The following is an 18,287-nucleotide window of genomic DNA, read 5'->3' as shown; positions in this document are numbered from 1 at the left end:
CCACTTTAAGAAACTAAGTACACTCATTCTTACAACAGACTGCTGCCTTAATGCCTTCGAGTGGAAACAAACTTCTCTCCTCTCCAATAATGATCTACCAGACTAATGCCTCGTTTCCACTGAGCGGATCGGTTCGGTACGCTATTTTGAGTGTTTCCATTATGAAAGTGGCCCATACAACCGAACCAAACCGCACCATTCCTGGTCCTGCTTCAGATGTAGGGCCGTAGGAAATGGTACGGTACGGTTAGGGCGGAGCTACTGGCGTCACACGATAGATTCCACTGATTGGCGGACAGGAAAACTTCAATGCTCACGTCAAATGAAAGAGCAAAACAAACACCTCATTTGGTGTAAACCCTGCATGGTCCCTGGTGGCCCGACTTGCAGTGGAAACGCTCACCTGAATAGACTGGACGATTCTAATCCTTCCAAACTGTACTGACCCAAACCGTTGCGCTCAGTGGAAACGAGGCATAAGTGTGAGATGTACATCTTATGGAGCTCCTTACAGCTGGGTTCCACAATATACTAAACCAGTACAGCAGTTTGGAATCATTGGAACACTATTTTTCAGTCTACTGAACAAGCTTAATCGCACACAGTTACTCTCACAAGGAGCTTAGGGCTATAATCAATAAGTCCACTGGAGTTGATATGAACTTCAAATAAATCAATTTATTAGTCTTAAGAGATACAAGATGGTGGAAACCACTGGAGAATGATGGTAAACATGGGTACATTAGCACGAGAGCCTGCCTGGCTAATCCTGGGATGGAAGCCACATGGCCAGGTCGATGGATGGAGCCAAACTGGAGACCAATCCTGTGCCTGAAGGGCAGCATGTTTAGGCATGTGTAGAGGGGAGGGCTGGGTGCCCGCGAAACTGGAGAAGGAGGGTTTGCCACTTCTATGTCACCTGCTGATGTCTGTCAGAAGGTGGCCATCCTCCTTCTCCAGTTTCGTGGGCACTCCCCTCTACACATGCCCTAGACGTGCTGCCCATCAGCTGCAGGATTGGTCTCCAATTTGGCTCCATCTATTGACCTGGGCATGCGGTTTCCATCCCAGGATAAGCCAGACGGGCTCTTGTGGTAACTAAAATTGAGTTATTTGAAGTTCATACCAACTCCAGTGGACTTATTGATTATTGCCCTAAGCGCCTTGTGAGAGTAACCGCGTGCAACTATTTCCAGCATCCTTGGAGGACTCTCTGTTGCAGCTATGGGCAAATTGTTATTTTTTTTTTTTTTTTATATATAATCTTTATTTAAATAAATTACAATACAAAGAAAAGGAATAACAAGACAACAACCATAAAGGTAGAAAAGGGTAATTCTACATAACATGGTAGGAGCAAAAAGGGGAATTTCAAGAAACGTACATGTTGATGTATGGAAGAACAGTCTGGTTTAAAAGGCACGTGCATAGCTGAATATATCTAGTGCCACTCAAGCAGTCTATTCCACTTGAGAGTGTGGCCCTCCGCCCGCCCTGCTCAACCCATTAAGCTATCGATCAAAGGGATCTGACCAGGGGGAGGGGCGGGAGGGAGGTCGACCCCTTTGCTCTCAACAGAGGAAAAGATGGGGTAGATGAGGGGAGAGGAGAAAGAAAAATGGGGGGGGGGGGAGAAAGGGGGGAGGGAACTGGTGAATGGTGATGTGGGGTAAAGAGTCTCTTAAGAGGAGAGAAGAAAGGGAGCCTGGGGCGGGGTTGGGGTATCGGTAGAATTGTCCTTAGTAAATTGTAATTTCAGTAACTCATGCATATAACAGTCATGGGTATGACTAGGAAGATCCCGAGGTTGTACTATAGTGCATCCATAGTGCCCATTTAGCATAACATTTATCATAACGGTCTTTACACCTAGCCATACATTCCTCTGCATCCATGATACCGTTTAGCATCTTAACCCATGACTCACGGGTTGGCACCACCGCCTGTCTCCAGTAAATTGACACCAGGCAGCGGGCCACATTCAGAAGATGTGGCAGAATGCTTTTCCTGTAGCTGCTTATAGGAATGGATGGGAGGTGGAGCAGGAAATGCCGCGGGTCGTCGGGAATGTCCACATCCTGGATCGCCAAGATCTGCGCCCGGATGTCCAGCCAGAAGGGGCGCAGGAGCGGGCACTCCCACCACACATAAAGGTAGGAGCCCCGTTCCCCGCCAGCAGCTGTCAGATTGACCCGGGTAGATCTGTGCGAGTCTCGAGGGGACCCTGTACCAGCGAGTTAGCAGCTTGTACCCATTCTCCTGCATTCTGGTGTCTACCGTGCTAGAGTGTGTCAGCTGAAACATATGCTGATCTGTGAAGGTGCTCTGTAGGTCTCTCTCCCACTCCCATATGAACAAAGGCCTCAGCGTAGGATCCCCAGATAGAAGAAGCTGGTAAAGCAGCGCAATGGAGTGGGGTATCGGGTCTTTAGATATACAAAGCTTCTCGTATAATGTCATCAAAGTTGGAGAGCGCACCTCGCCCAGGATGGGACGCAGGAAATGGGTGAGCTGGTTATACCTCCAAAAGTCCATGGGGAAACGTCCATAACGTTCCCTGAGTTCGTTCAGTGATACAATGGACCCCTCCTGGACAAACCGGCCACAGCAAATCTCCCCGCCCAGCTCCCAAAGAAGGACATGTCCTCCCCAGGGGGGAACCAGGGGAACCCCCCCAAGGGCGCCAGTGGGGAGACCTGGGTGGACAGCTGGAGTCTCTAGTTGACCTCATCCCAAACCTGTAGGGTGTGTACGGCAAATTGTTATTTAAACACGTCACCAATCCTCCTTGGCGCCTAGTCGCAATAGTTGCATTTTTGAACAAACTTAATGAGTGTTCTGACCCTACATCTGCATTTGGGGCTCCAGTGTGACACTGCCGAGAGCCAAGAGAAATACAGCAAGGTTATAGGACCAAAGGGGAATAACTCCTACAGCAGTGGTCTCCAAACTGAGGCCCGTGGGCCAGATGTGGTCCTCAGATTTTCTTTATCCAGCCCTTGGTGCACTGTTCCTCCACTGATATGGGGCACTATTCCTCCCAGCAATACCAATGATGGGGCACCATTTCTTCCACTAACACCAACAATGAGGCACTATTCCTGCCACTGACACCAATGATGGGGCACTATTCCTCCCACTGACACCAATGATGGGGCACTATTCCTCCCACTGACACAAACAATTGGCAATATTCCTCCCGCTGACACCAACAATAAGGTACTATTCCTCCCACTGACACCAAAGATGGGGCACTATTCCTCCCACTGACACCATGATGGCGCACTATCCCTCCCACTGACACAAACAATTGGCAATATTCCTCCCGTTGACACCAACAATAAGGCACTATTCCTTCTACTGACACCAACGGCGAGACACTAGTCCTCCCACTGACACCAACAATTGGCACTATTCCTCCCACTGACATCAATGATTGGGCACTATTCCTCCCACTGACACCAACAATTGGCACTATTCCTCCCACTGATACTTACAATTGGCACTATTCCTTGCACCAGTACCAATGATGGGGCACTATTTATTTTTCTACTGACCACTGGCACTATGTAATTTTTCTCCCACTGACAACCAAGCCTGAAGCATTTTTTAAACCCACTGATGCTGTGGCATTTTCTACACCTTACCACAGTCCAGCCCCTTAAAGTCTAAAGGACAGTCATCCGGCCCTTTGTTTAAAAATTTGAAGGTCCCTGTCTTAGAACACAAAGAACCCCTAGGAACCCCCCCCCCCACTCCCCCTTCCCAAAGACCGTGCATGGAAAAAACGTTTTTCCTCTTTACCCTGTCCAACAAGAAGGGATCTTTAAGTAAACAGAAGCAAGGATAATAGATGCCAACCTCTGGTATTCAATACACTTTAGTGAGTTTTTTAATATACTGGCAGTAAAAGAAAACATGAACACACACAGATTTAGGATAATAGCACAATAATGATGTTTATTGAACGTTGATGTGATGGCAATGAAAATGGAGCTAGTTTAGTGTCAACTCAGCCCAGTCAGTGAAACCCCCAACCTTTGGTGCTTCAACCTGAGTAAGTTGACAACTCAAGTGTCATTGTGATAGATCAGATCTCAAGACAAAACCTTTTCTGAACTCCTAACAGGAATACGACTTCTCTCCTGCATGTACACGTTGATGCCTGATCAGGGATCTTTTCCAGGTAAAAGAAATCCCACATTCGGGACACGAATATGGCTTCTCCCCGGTGTGAGTTCTCAGATGTGAAGTCAGATTTTGTGTGGTTGAAAAACATCTCCCGCATACGGTACATTCAAACGGCTTCTCTCCTGTGTGGCATCTTTGATGTCTAATGAGATCGCTTTTTTGAGAAAAAGATTTACTGCATTCCCGGCAGGAAAACGGCTTTTCCCCTGTGTGACATCTCCGGTGCTTAGTAAGACGGCCTTGGTGAGGAAAACTCTTCCCACAATCGGGGCAAGAAAACGGCCTTATCCCTTGCTGTAAAATACGACTCTCTCTCTCAGGGATGGATGTCCCACTTTCCGAAGTGGGAAATTGCTTTTCATCAATGTGAGTTTGCACGTGATAGCGAAGGTGAGTGCTGATGGAAAAACATTTGCCGCATTCGGAGCATGAATAGGGCCCCTCACCCCTGTGCGCGCGTTGATGCGACATCAGAGCTCCTTTACAGGCAAAACATTTTCCACATTCAGAACATGAAAACGGCTTTACTCCCGAGTGAATCCTCTGATGTATTACTGCGTCTGATTTCTGTCTAAAGCATTTTCCGCAATCAGGACACGAAAATGGCTTCTCTCCAGAGTGTGTTCGCTCGTGTCTGATAAGAGTGGTCAACAGGGAAAAACACTTACCGCACTGGGAACATGAATATGGCTTCTCCCCTGTGTGAACTCTTTTGTGCATCATAAGAGAATATTTCCGCGTAAAACCTTTCCCGCATTCGGAACACGAAAGCGGCTTCATTCCATCGTGAGTTTTCTGATGTTCAATAAGAACTCTTTTAGAAGAGAAACACTGCCCGCACTCAGAACAAGAGTGGGCTTCCTTTGCTACATGAGACCTGTGGTGTGAAGCAAGATGAGCTTTCTGATTAAAACATTTTCCACACTCAGAACAAGAGAATTTTTCACCGTCCCTATCAACTGTTTGATGGGTGGTGGGGGGTGATGAAACAGAAACACGTCCCTTCCGCTTAGCAGGTTTAGACGTTAGCTTTGCTCTCTGAGGTCCTGTGCGGCGATCTGCAGTGGTGGGGTTTTCTTCTGTAGAATCGGATGAGTCATTGTCTTCTGTTTTACCATAATTCGACATAATGATAACTTTTTCCACGTTATACTTTCTGGATTGTCCATCTGCATAAAATAAAAAAACTTTTCATGATTAAAAGTGGAACTAAACCCATTCATTTAAAGTGGAACTAAACCTTCCTATCATTTTCAGCCAGGAAAGCTGCCATTTTAGCTTCTGTTTCGTCTACAACTGCTATGATGCTCCACATGTGATAAGTTATGACACCAGCCATTTGATGGTTTGACAATTTGGTTAACCTCCCTGGCGGTATGATCCTATTGGATTTTAGGTGCTGAAAGCGGTACCATTATTTTGCATGAAATTCTTGTGAATGAGCAGCCCAAACCAACTGTATACATTTATTATATATATACATATATTATATATACATATATAATGTATACAGTTGGTTTGGGCTGCTCATTCACAAGAATTACGTATATATATATATATATTTACATAAAAAGTACAGTAAAACTGCAGGAAAGGGCACTGGGGGGCAAACTAATGTGATTTTATTTTATTTTGAATGGTATCAGTGTGTTTGGTGTGTTTTTACATTTGAATTTGCCGCCGGTTCCACCCCCCTGCGAACGTAATGTCGAAGGAGACGGAAGCCGGGGCACGGAGACGATCGGGAGGAAGAACCGCCGCTAGACACCGCCGGACACATCGCTGGATCCCGGTGACAAGGTAAGAAACCTCTCTTACAGGATCCAGCGATGCTTCTGGCGGTACCCCGAGTGTGGCTCGGGGTTACCGCTTTTGTCTCTGAAATTTAACCCGAGCCACGCTCGGGAATACCGCTAGGAAGGTTAAGAGCACAACCAATGTAACAGTTAGCATTCCTGGCATGTGTCTGAAGGAATAATCTATCCTCCATTTTGTTCTTTCAACTCCATCTTATTACTAAAACCCTAGACTCAGCTTAATTAAAAAGCCTATCTAAGTAAATGTCCTTAAAAGTTTCCAGGAAGTTACATTTTGTGGTCAAACTGACCCTTAGAGTAAGTCTGTTTGAAGTAACTAATTAGGTCTTATCTTAACCCTTAGAACAAGTCTGATGTAATTATAACTATGCCTTATTTTAATTAGCTCATATGCAAGTACGTGCCTTGAAGCACGTAATGGTAAACTGCTATTCTTGTATCAATTCTGTGTATAATCTCCTGGAAAGGGACTTCCCCTTTTACTTTCTCTATAAAGTGTTCTTTTCTATCTGAATATAGCGGGCATTCTGTGACATCGTACCTGCCGTCTCTGTGTGTCATTGAGTGCTCCCAGATATCTGAAGGAACTTTGATGCCGAGGGCAATGCGAGTCTGAATTATTAACAACAGTGTCGACGACGTAATCTTTTTTTTTTAAAACTGTTAAATTGATGGGTTTAGTTTTGTTTTAAGGACCATTTCACACTGTCGGTTTGATCGGGTCCACCTGTCAGTTTTTGAGGCGGACTCCACCGGATCATCCATTGCTCTGTATTGAGCAGCGGATGTCAGCGCATGTCCGCTGACACCCGCCGACATCCGATCCCGTCGGCTAAAAACAAACGGATGGGGACGTTTCCAATCCGTCTGGCAGATCGTGAGACAGTCTGATGGAAACAGACAGGCGGTCAGTTTCCATCCGACAGCCCATAGAGGACAGGGGGCTGTGTCTGTGTCCACGCTGCATTAGCAGAGCGGATACAGACCTGTCATCTGCCTGTTCAGCGGGGATCAGCAGAGAGATCCCCTGCTAAGGGCGGATCTGATGGCGGACTCCACCAGTGTAAAAGGGGCCAAGCTGTGAAAGTGGAACTTTACCCATAACAACTTGATAAAAAAATGATGTTCTTTAGCTAGGAACATACATTCCACATGAATAATTAAGCTACCCAGATTAGTGTGTGCTGTAAATTGCCTCCAGCATTGTTCCGGTTTCTTCTTGCTTGAGGCTGCCATTTTGCTGAAGCCCAGAGCAAAGAGTAAATCTTTAGGCTGTCAGCAGATCGGCCTCTAAAAATTCGGCCCAGTGCCTAAAAATAGAGAGCAAGTGAGCATGTGCAGAGCAGGGTGAGACGGTGTATTACTGGATTTTAATTTTCTGACTAAAGTTCCACTTTAACCACTAGCCGACCGCTCACGTTGCTGCTACTGCAGCAGAGCGGCTCAGCTGGGTCTGGCGACGTAGACCTACGTCGCCAGATACCTCCCTCTCTCGGCAGCGTGCACGCGCCGCCGGAGGCTCGCTCCCGCTGTGTTTAGACACAGCGGTAGTCGGGCAAGGGGAGGAGATGCGGTGATCACCGTCTCTCTTCCCCGATCGTTGGGGAAAGACTGAGGAAATCCACCCTCTTGTGTAAACAAAGCGGGCGGATCTTCTCTGTGACAGACAGGGAGAGATCACAGGATTCAGCATAGCTGAACCTGCGATCTGTGTCTGTGTCACACAACCCCCTCCCCCCCACACACGTCAGTAAGCATGAGGCACAAATTTAACTCCCCGAATCACCAACAGTGTTAACCCCTTCCCTGCCAGTGTCATTATTACAGTAACAGTGCATATTGATAGCACTGATTACTGTAGTAATATCACCAAAAGTGTCAAAAATGTCAGTTAGGGGGTCCAATCTGTCCACCGCAATGTCACAGTCCCGCAAAAAAAAAAAAAATTGCAGATCGCCACCATTACTAATAAAAAAAAATAAACAATAAAAATGACAAATCTTTCCCGTAGTTATTAAACGCGATAACTTTTGCGCAAACCAATCAAAATACGCTTATCGTGATTTTTTTACCAAAAATATGTAGCAGAAAACAAATTGACCTAAAATGTTAAAAAAATTTGATTTGTAAATTTTTTTGGGGGGGAATGTTATATATCAGAATGTGAAAAATATTGTTTTTTTTTTTTTCAAAATTTTCGCTCTTTCTTTCAAAAATTAAAAATCGCACAGGTGATCAAATACCACCAAAAGAAAGCTCTATTTGTGGGGAAATAAGGACTCAAATGTAATTTGGGTACAGCGTCGCACGACTGCGCAATTTTCCGTTAAAGTAACGCAGTGCCGAATCGCAAAATATAGCCTGTCAGGAATGGGGTAAAATCTTCCGGTCTTAAAGCGGTGAAAAATACGCTCATTGAGAATTTTTTTGTCAAAGACATGTAGCTAAATACATTTTGGCCTAAATATATGACAAAAATTGAATATATTGGATATTTTTTAACTGTCAAATTAGAAAATGTCAATTTTTCGCAAACATTTTCGCTCTTTTTTTATTAATATCGCAAAAAATGAAAAGCTCAGAGGTGATCAAATATCACCAAAAGAAATCTCTGTTTGTGGAAAAAAAAGGACGTAAATTTTGTTTGGGTACAGCGTTGCATGACCGCGCAATTGTCAGTTAAAGTCGCGCAGTGCCAAGTTGAAAAAAGTGGCCTGGACGTTAAGCAGGAAAATCCTCCGGTCTTAAAGTGGTTAAATTCAGGGAATGCCAGACATGCTAACTGTCACAGCCGTTGTGCTCTCAACCAAACTGTCAAACCATCAAATGGCTGGTGTCGTAACAGATCACATGTGCAGCACCATGGCAGATGCAGATGAAACAGAGGCTAAGATGGCAGCTTCCTTGGCTGCAAAGGATAGGAGGATTTAGTTCAGAAAGACATTGTTTTATGTCAGAAGATGGTGAGTCAGAACTAAACTCTGGAAATACTCACCTTCTCTGCAACAATGCATCATCCCTCACCAGCATCAACATCTTTTCCCAGCTCCACAGGGTTAAACGAAAAAAAAAAAAAAAAATGACCCGATTCCCTCATCCACACATTCGAGGTGTATGGGGGAATCCTCCCCACTGAGCTATTGTGTTCTGACAGTGGGGAGGTCTCCCTGCCTTCAGAATACACTGATAAGCACCGCCGGCTATAGTCGGCGGTGCTGATCAAGCAGGCAAAATCAAACATGGCTGGTTGTACAGAAGTCAATTGGTAGATCGACTTCTGTAGAATCAGCCTGCCCATACATGGATCCAGGGCTGCTGTTACAAATCGTAGGGCCCCGTACAGACTACCTGGCAGGGCCCCCCCCCCAAGAAAATATTAAAGAAATATTTAGCTAAAATTACAACAAAATCACTATTAGCAGACACAAATATAACATAACTCACATAATTCCTGCTAAATCTAAAAAAAAAAAAACAATGTTAATAAATAAAAATGAAGATGAGATGCAAAAAATATACAGGCTGGGCAGTTGGAGCTCCATCGTGATCAGAGAGACAGAGGGAGAGAAACAAAGTTACAAATAAACTCCTGAGCAGAGATAACATTAGAGCCAGTGCTGGGAGGGGGGCCCATGCAGGGAGGGGGATTAGTGAGGAGGGACAACTGTCTATTTCTCAGCAGATAAAAGCTGATAGCAGGGAGAGGGGGAGAGATCAGATTCAGGTTCTGGAGGAAGATTTCTGTATTTGTTGTCCATCACTAATCCCCCTCTCTGTGTGGGCCCCCCTGTGTGCTCGGGCCCCCTACAAGAGGGCTGGTGGTCCCCCCCTATCAGCGGCCCTGCATGGATCAAAACTCGGCAGGTCCCTGCTGAACCACCCACATTTTGATACATGTATGGCTGGCTTGAGTTTGCTTTGTTGCAGAAGAGAGGTCGCTGCAGAAAAGATTTAGATGTCTCTTCAGTCCTTCTATAATTTTTATTTTTTCGCTTTAATTATGCTTTATGATCATTCCAAAAAATATTCACGTGCGATAACGTACTCTGATCCTGTATTTAATGTTAATTACTCACCTGTGCTGATCTCTATAGGAATTTCTTCTTCTTTAATCCTCACATGTTCTTCTTCCTCCTCCTCCTCAGCTTTGGCGTCTGTTTGAGTCTCACTGGTGTCTCCGGGATCTATGAATAAAGATGAGAGTGAAGCCCCCTGTACTGAGATGTATGAGAGACCCCAGAGAGTGTGTGGGGGGAGACTGGTCACATCTCTTGGCTGGTAACACACAATGACATGATGTGAGGAGGAGAGCCGGAGTCTAATAGAGGCTGATGGCTCCTGACTCCCCCACTGGCACATACTGTCCCCCCATTACTATCTACTGACAGAGGAGGGGGGAGAAGAAGAGATTGTTGTAGTGACTGAACAAGGAGAATCTGAGAGTCTTTTCTGGATTTAGACTGCATTCACACCTGAGGGACGAAACGCGTTTGGTGCCAAAGTAGCTTATGTACCTTTTTTGACACTAAGCCAAGCGTGTTTTTGCAGGATTTTTTGTTTGGGGTGCCATAAAAATGACTGAACAGGGAGAATCTGGGACTCTTCTCTGGATTTACTGTTTATTCCTCACCTGTGCTGATCTCTGGAGGAGTTTCTTCCTCTCTGCATGGCTCATCATCCCAACCATACTCCTCTTCTTCTTCTTTTACTTCAACTTTAACAACAATCAGGCCTTCATCCTGGATAAGACACCATGTAGACTTTTTATCTGTAACTAATTTATTGAGAAAACATATCAATAAGATCCTCACTTACATCTACCTGATCCTCCTGAGGGATCTCCTGATCTTCCTGTGTGGAGTCCCGGGAATACAGAGGACGGGGACATCTCTCTGGGGGATTTCTGTTACTGGATCCATCTGTAGGAAACACACACACTGACTGAATACATTAGGGGAATTGACCAAAACTGGAACAGACAGAATTTGAAGTAGACACACATAGCAACCAATCTGCTTCTAGCTTCAGCTGGTTTAGTTAACCACTTGCAGTGAAACCTCGGTTTACGAGTACCGCGGTTTGCGAGCATCTTGAAAGACGAGCAAACATTTTTTATTTTATTTTGCTTTGGTTTGCGAGCGCCGCTTTGATATACGAGCGGCGCCCGCACCCGGAAGTGACGTCATCAGCCGAGTGTCTCAGACTCCTGCTGAGCGGAGCGGATGGGCGGATGGAACCCCTGCACCTGCATTCTAAAGAGAGCTCAGGCACAACTGAGTTATAAAAGGAACCAAAATACACATTACAGTACACAGGGCTGAACACAATGCGATTATACAGGGCTGGTGAGCTACAGTATGTACTGTGCAGTATGTTCTTTTCACAGCCTGGGGACCCATTATAAACAAATGTACTGGACATCCTACACAATAACCACCCTCCTCCTTTACACTCTCTCGTCTCCCTCACACCAGCTACAATTCTTTTCAAAGGCAAAGTGCAGGTTAATTTGTTTCATTTTTACTGTACAGAACAGTATATATATATATATATATATATATATATATATATATATATATATACACGGTGGCAGGGTGGCTCTCCTGTGCAAACTGACGTAGGGCTACGTCGGTCGCACGCGGGAAGCTACTCAGCAGCGGGGAAGCCAATGCGTGTGTCAGGTGGCTCAGATTGCCGCCCGACACCCACGATCGTTCCCCGCTGAGAGAGAAGGGTCATGTACCTGGGTGTCCTTGAACCGGGAGGTTCCCTGTTTCGTAGCTTGCAGCCTTATCTGTTGTGCCACAAAGAAGCTCTGGAGTTTTTGCAGTGATTTTCCAGCCTGATGCTTTACTTTTGGACCCACTAGCTCCACCTGCTGCCAGCTGCGAACAATGTACAATTTAACCAGCTGTGAACAATGTACAATTTACCCAGCCTTCAAAAAGCAGCACTTCCTGTTCCTCAATGCCCGTTTGTTTTGGAATATCTTCCTGGGTCTGCTGTTTGCTCTTTTACCGACTATCGTGTATGAACTTTTGCCTGTATTCTTGACCCCTCTTCAGCCTGCCGAATCTGTACTTCACCGCCAGCTTGTGTATGACTTCTGCCTGCCTGACCATTCTTTGGCTGACGTTTGGATACCGCTTTGCCCGATCTGTTGCCGGCCTGATCTCTGACTACGTTTTCGCCTGAATCCTCAGCACTCAAACTCCACTTCGGACTTTACCTAACAGGTACCTAACAGAAGGACGGTCAGTTGTTGTAAACACAGCCGACCGTCCTTTTCCCTGCAATGATCACAGAGCCCATGTGATCCTTCTATATAGGATCACATGTCTCTATGGTCATTTCAGAAGCCACGCCCACCCCACAGTTAGAATCACTCCCCTGGGCTCACATTTAACCCCTTGATCACCCACAGGGTTAACCCCTTCCCTGCCAATGTCATTATTACAGTAACAGTGCATATTTTTAGCACTGATTACTGTAGTAATGTCACTGGTTCCCCCAAAAGTGGCAAAAATGTCAGTGAGGAGTCCGATCTGTCCGTCGCAATGTCGCAGTCCTGATAAAAATCGCAGATCGCCGCCATTACTAGTAAAAAAAAAAAAAAAAAAAACAATAAAAATTACATAAATCTTTCCCGTAGTTAGTAGACTCAATAACTTTTGCACAAACCAATCCAAATACGCTTATTGCGATTTTTGTTTTCTACCAAAAATATGTAGCAGAAAACAAATTGGCCTAAAATGTTAAAAAAAATTTGATTTTTACATTTTTTTTTTGGGAATGTTATATAGCAGAATGTGAAAAATATTGTTTTTGTTTTCAAAATTGTCGCGCTTTTTGCGATTTTTTTTTTTTTACCAAACATATGGTAAAAAAAAAATTGGCCCAAAATGTTAAATTTTGATTTTTACATTTTTTTGGGGGGAATTTCATATAAAAAAATGTGAAAAATATTGTTATTTTTGCAAAATTTACACTCTTTTTTTGTTTATAGCGAATGATCAAAAAATCGCACAGGGGATCAAATATCACCAAAAGAAAGCTCTGTTTGTGGGAAAAAAAGGACGTCAAATTCGTTTGGGTACAGCCTCACACGACCGCGCAATTGTCCGTTAAAGTCACGCAGTGCCGAATTGCAAAATACCCCCTGGTCAGGAAGGGGGTAAAATCTTCCAGGGCTTAAGTGCTTAAGGGGGCAAATCCTTCCGGTCTTAAAGTGGTTAAACTTTAGAAATATAAGCTAGAAGCTGACTTGTTGTCATGCACAGCTGCTCCAGATTCTGTCTGCTACAATTTTAGTACATTCCTTCAATTGTTACTATGTTTTTATATCTGAGGATGTGTGTATCTAGGGGGATCCTCAATACTCTTCTCTCCTTTACAAGAAATGAAAGTCTCCTCTTACCCGGGGATGTGGAAGGCAGTCGGTTTTCCATCGTGACGTCCTTAAACAGATCCTTGTGTCTTTCTCAATACATGCTCTCCTCTATATTTGTACCTTAGGGTGGTTTATAAACTTTGTACTGCCAAAAATAAAAGGTTCATTATAAAATGCACAGAGAAGTAGCTGATATATCCCATCTTTACTGTAAACATGTAAAAAAATTGTATACATGTTATGCATATATAACTGTTAAGATAGCGAACCTCATGAGAAATGCACAGATTCACAGCCATTGTAGCAGAACTGTATACTTATGTGATATCTGGTAAGGATTGCTTATAATGTTCTATTGTTTATCTGTAAATGCTTATAACGTTCCCTTGAAAAAAAAATAAAAATTATAATGAAAATAAATGTGACTATTGTTTTGTAAATAGAGCACATGTGTCAAGCACATGGCCGTGGGCTAAATTCGGCCCGCCAGGTCATTTCATGTGGCCCCCCAGGGGGACGGGTGGAGGCAAGATGTGGAAAGCTTGTGAAAGAGAACTGAACCCTGCACACTGTGCATAGCACACCCCTAAACCACTCTGTATGTAGTTCACTCCTACGTAACTCCTCAACACTGTACTTTGTATGTAGTTCACTCCTCAACACTGCACCCTGTATGTAGCTCACTCCTCAACCTTACACTTTGTATGTAGCTTACTCCTCAACCCTGCACTTTATATGTAGCTCACTCTTCAGCCCTGCATTCTGTATGTAGCTCAATTCTCGAGGGGACAGGTGGAGGGGAGATGTGGAAAGCTTGTGAAAGAGAACTCATCCCTGCACACTGTGCATAGCACACCCCTAAACCACTCTGTACGTAGCTCGCTCCTCTAAACCCTGCACTCTGTACGTAGCTCGCTCCTCTAAACTCTGCACTCTGTACGTAGCTCGCTCCTCTAAACCCTGCACTCTGTACGTAGCTCGCTCCTCTAAACTCTGCACTCTGTACGTAGCTCGCTCCTCTAAACCCTGCACTCTGTACGTAGCTCGCTCCTCTAAACCCTGCACTCTGTACGTAGCTCGCTCCTCTAAACTCTGCACTCTGTACGTAGCTCGCTCCTCTAAACCCTGCACTCTGTACGTAGCTCGCTCCTCTAAACCCTGAACTCTGTACGTAGCTCGCTCCTCTAAACCCTGCACTCTGTACGTAGCTCGCTCCTCTAAACCCTGCACTCTGTACATAGCTCGCTCCTCTAAACCCTGCACTCTGTACGTAGCTCGCTCCTCTAAACCCTGCACTCTGTACGTAGTTCGCTCCTCTAAACCCTGCACTCTGTACGTAGTTCGCTCCTCTGAACCCTGCACTCTGTACGTAGCTCGCTCCTCTAAACCCTGCACTCTGTACGTAGCTCGCTCCTCTAAACCCTGCACTCTGTACGTAGCTCGCTCCTCTAAACCCTGCACTCTGTACGTAGCTCGCTCCTCTAAATCCTGCACTCTGTACGTAGCTCGCTCCTCTAAACCCTGCACTCTGTACGTAGCTCGCTCCTCTAAACCCTGCACTCTGTACGTAGCTCGCTCCTCTAAACCCTGCACTCTGTACGTAGCTCGCTCCTCTGAACCCTGCACTCTGTACGTAGCTCGCTCCTCTGAACCCTGCACTCTGTACGTAGCTCGCTCCTCTGAACCCTGCACTCTGTACACGGCACACCCCTGAACCCTGCACTCTGTACACACCGCACCCCTGAACCCTGCACTCTGTACACACCCCACCCCTGAACCCTGCACTCTGTACACACCGCACCCCTGAATCCTGCACTCTGTACACACCGCACCCCTGAATCCTGCACTCTGTATGCGGCGCACCTAGCGCGACCCTGAACTCTAAAAGAAATCACGGCTCCAGGCAGGTGGATAGACCGACAGTACCTCCAACATCAGCAGGTGCTAACCGATCTCTGATCGCAGCAATAGGAATACAAGGATAGAAAGCTGAACACACTCCAGTGATGTAGAAGATAAATGAAGTTTATTTAAATCTTCATATCAAATGCAAACATCACAGCTCCAAAATGTAGACAGAGGAGAGTTAACGCATTCCACACGAAAATGTGCTTAATCATAACTCAAGTTCACCCATCGGAAGGCAGCTTAAATAATCACTATACAGCTGACTCCAATTAGTGACTCGCAGCCCTCATACATACTGTGACGGAACCAACCCACAATGTGCTTGCATACTTCCATCAGTATACCGCTTCCTCCGGTCTTGAACATAGATATCAGATATTATAGCCGCCTATTGCAACTAAGAACTAGGCAGAACTCGTTTTAGCTGCAAAATCTGGAACTCTTTATTGAACAAACACACACAGAATTTATACACCACCAGGTCAGGCGCCTGATTACATTATCGTATGCAGATTTGTTTACAGAAATATATGCTATGAGTCTGACTGTGTGGAACAGTCCCTTATTGGGAATAGGCAGATAGGCCTTTAACATGGATCCCGGCAGGGGAGGGCTGGTAGCCTTAGGCCTGGGGGGCAAGTCCAGTCAAGTGGCCCATTGAATCATTGAATGAGCTCACTATTAATGCCCACCTGGTTTTATAAAGACAAGCAAGATAAACATGATGCAATATGGTAACTCGTACTCTGCACATTCATACCGCTCTGCTGCAGCTCTGCAAATATAATATTGTGTAGCGGTGACCAGCAGCTGTATACAGTGTTTGGCCCCTACAATAATCCAGCCCTGAGTGCGGCCTTTTTGCCAGGCATCAGAATGGCCCGGGGGGCAATTGCCACCCTGCCCCCCTTCCCAGTCCTCCCCTGGATCCCGGTGTTCTGCTGAAAAATCCAACTTGCCGAGATCTCCAATGAGGTTACTTCTGGTAAGTGCACACCAGGAATAATTGAAGATTTTGACCACTTGGTGTTTTCACAGAACACCGGCAGCCTTTACACTCCAGTAGATGCTATAATGCAGATTGTTAGTCCGCCCACTAGTAACCAAAAACATGGCCGTCTCCAAGGCGGCAACAACTAGCGGGCTTATTGGCTTATTATCCTCCAGGAACTGGCTGCATACTCTCGCCACATGAGGCCGGGCATTGTCGTGCACCAGGAGAAACCCAGGACTCACTGCACTAGCATAGGATCTGACAATAGATCCAAGGATTTCATCCTGATACCTAATGGCAGTCAGGGTGCCATTGTCTAGCCGGTAGAGGTCTGTGCATCTCTCCATGGATATGCCCCCCCCAGACCATCACTGACCCACCACCCAAGCGGTCATGCTGAACGATGTTACAGGCAGCATAATGTTCTCCACGGCTTCTCCAGAACCTTTCACGTCTGTCACATGTGCTCAGGGCGAACCTGTTCTCATCTGTGAAAAGCTCAGGGTGCCAGTGGCGGACCTGCCAATTCTGGTGTTCAATGGCAAATACCAATCGAGCTCCATGGTGCCAGGCAGTGATCACAGGGCCCACTAGAGGATTTGAAGAGAAAAATTGACCGCACTCTGGAGTAAGTGAACTGGAGATGTTTATTCCCATAAACTCAAATACACAGGTGCATCACACAGACATGGGACAGGTCGACACGTTTGACGACTATTGATCGCTTACTCATAACCAATTTGTTATTGTAAGCGATCAATAGAGTCGTGAAACGCGTCAACCTGTCCCATGACTGTGTGATGCACCTGTGTATTTGAGTTTATGGGAATAAACATCTCCAGTTCACTTACTCCAGCGTGCGGTCAATTTTTCTCTTCAAATACTTGATTCCTGGATGACGGATCCGACCGGCACCGGAGTGTCTTGCCTCACCTGAGCGGCTTTTTTCTGTTTGCTACAATTGCCCACTAGAAGACGTCGGGCCCTCAGGCCACCCTCATGAAGTCTGTTTCTGATTGTTTGGTCAGAGACATTCACACCAGTGTCCTGCTGGAGGTCATTTTGTAGGGCTCTGGCAGTGCTCATCCTGTTCCTCCTTGCTCCAAGGAGTAGATACCGGTCCTGCTGATGGGTTAACCACTTTACCTCCGCTCACATGGAGGCTACTGCGGCAAAGTGCCGCGATCCCGTCCAGCGACGTAGACCTACGTCGCTGGACTCCGCCCCTTGTGGGCGGCGCTCGCGCGCCGCCGGAGGCTCGCTCCCGCTGTGTTCATTCACAGCGGGAGTCGGGCCAGCGGAGGAGCAGCGGCGATTGCCGCTGCTCTGCCCCGAACGTCGGGGGTCGAGTCTGGAGATCCGCCCGCTGTGTGTAAACAGAGCGGGCGGATCTCCATAGTGACAGGGACTGACAGATCGGAGTGTTCAGCATAGCTGGACATCCGATCTGTCCTTCTGTCACTCAGTCACCTCCCCCCCCCACACGTCAGTAAGCACCAGGCATACATTAACCCCTCCCTCTTCAATAAAATTAACCCCTTCCCTGCCAGTGTCATTTTTACAGTAAAAGTGCATATATATAGCACTGATTACTGTAGAAATGTCACTGCTACCCCCAAAAGTGTCAAAAATGTCAGTCAAGGGTCCGATCTGTCCGCCGCAATGTCGCAGTCCCGCAAAAAAAAAAAAAATCGCAGATCGCCGCCATTACGCGTTAAAAAAAAAAACACCAAAAATGACAGAAATCTTTCCCTTAGTTAGTAAACGCAATAACTTTTGCGCAAACCAATCAAAATACGCTTATTGCGATTTTTTTTTACTAAACATAGGTAGCAGAAAACAAATTGGCCAAAAATTTAAAAAAAAATTTGATTTTTACATTTTTTTGGGGGGAATTTCATATAAAAAAATGTGAAAAATATTGTTATTTTTTCAAAATAAACGCTCTTTTTTTGTTTATAGCGCAAAAAGTAAAAATCGCACAGGT

At 45.6% G+C, this 18,287-nt stretch overlaps 2 protein-coding genes across 2 annotated transcripts in view; both read right to left on the bottom strand.

Annotated features, from left to right (window-relative positions):
• The window catches only part of LOC309564355 (uncharacterized protein), a gene marked incomplete at its 3' end in the record, with an annotated part of 715,072 nt that overhangs the window by 374,521 nt on the left and 322,264 nt on the right, over nt 1-18,287 (bottom strand).
• LOC309563353 (uncharacterized protein) overlaps nt 1-18,287 on the bottom strand; it is a gene marked incomplete at its 3' end in the record, with an annotated part of 522,832 nt that overhangs the window by 336,525 nt on the left and 168,020 nt on the right. The window contains 2 exon segments of the mRNA XM_082267747.1: nt 10,085-10,192; nt 10,639-10,747. Coding sequence (XP_082123873.1) covers nt 10,085-10,192; nt 10,639-10,747 — 217 coding nt within the window.

Source organism: Pelophylax lessonae (genome assembly GCF_965119305.1).
Source record: "Pelophylax lessonae genome assembly, chromosome: 9".
NCBI lineage: Eukaryota > Metazoa > Chordata > Amphibia > Anura > Ranidae > Pelophylax > Pelophylax lessonae.
This window is presented reverse-complemented; position numbering and strand designations above follow the sequence as displayed.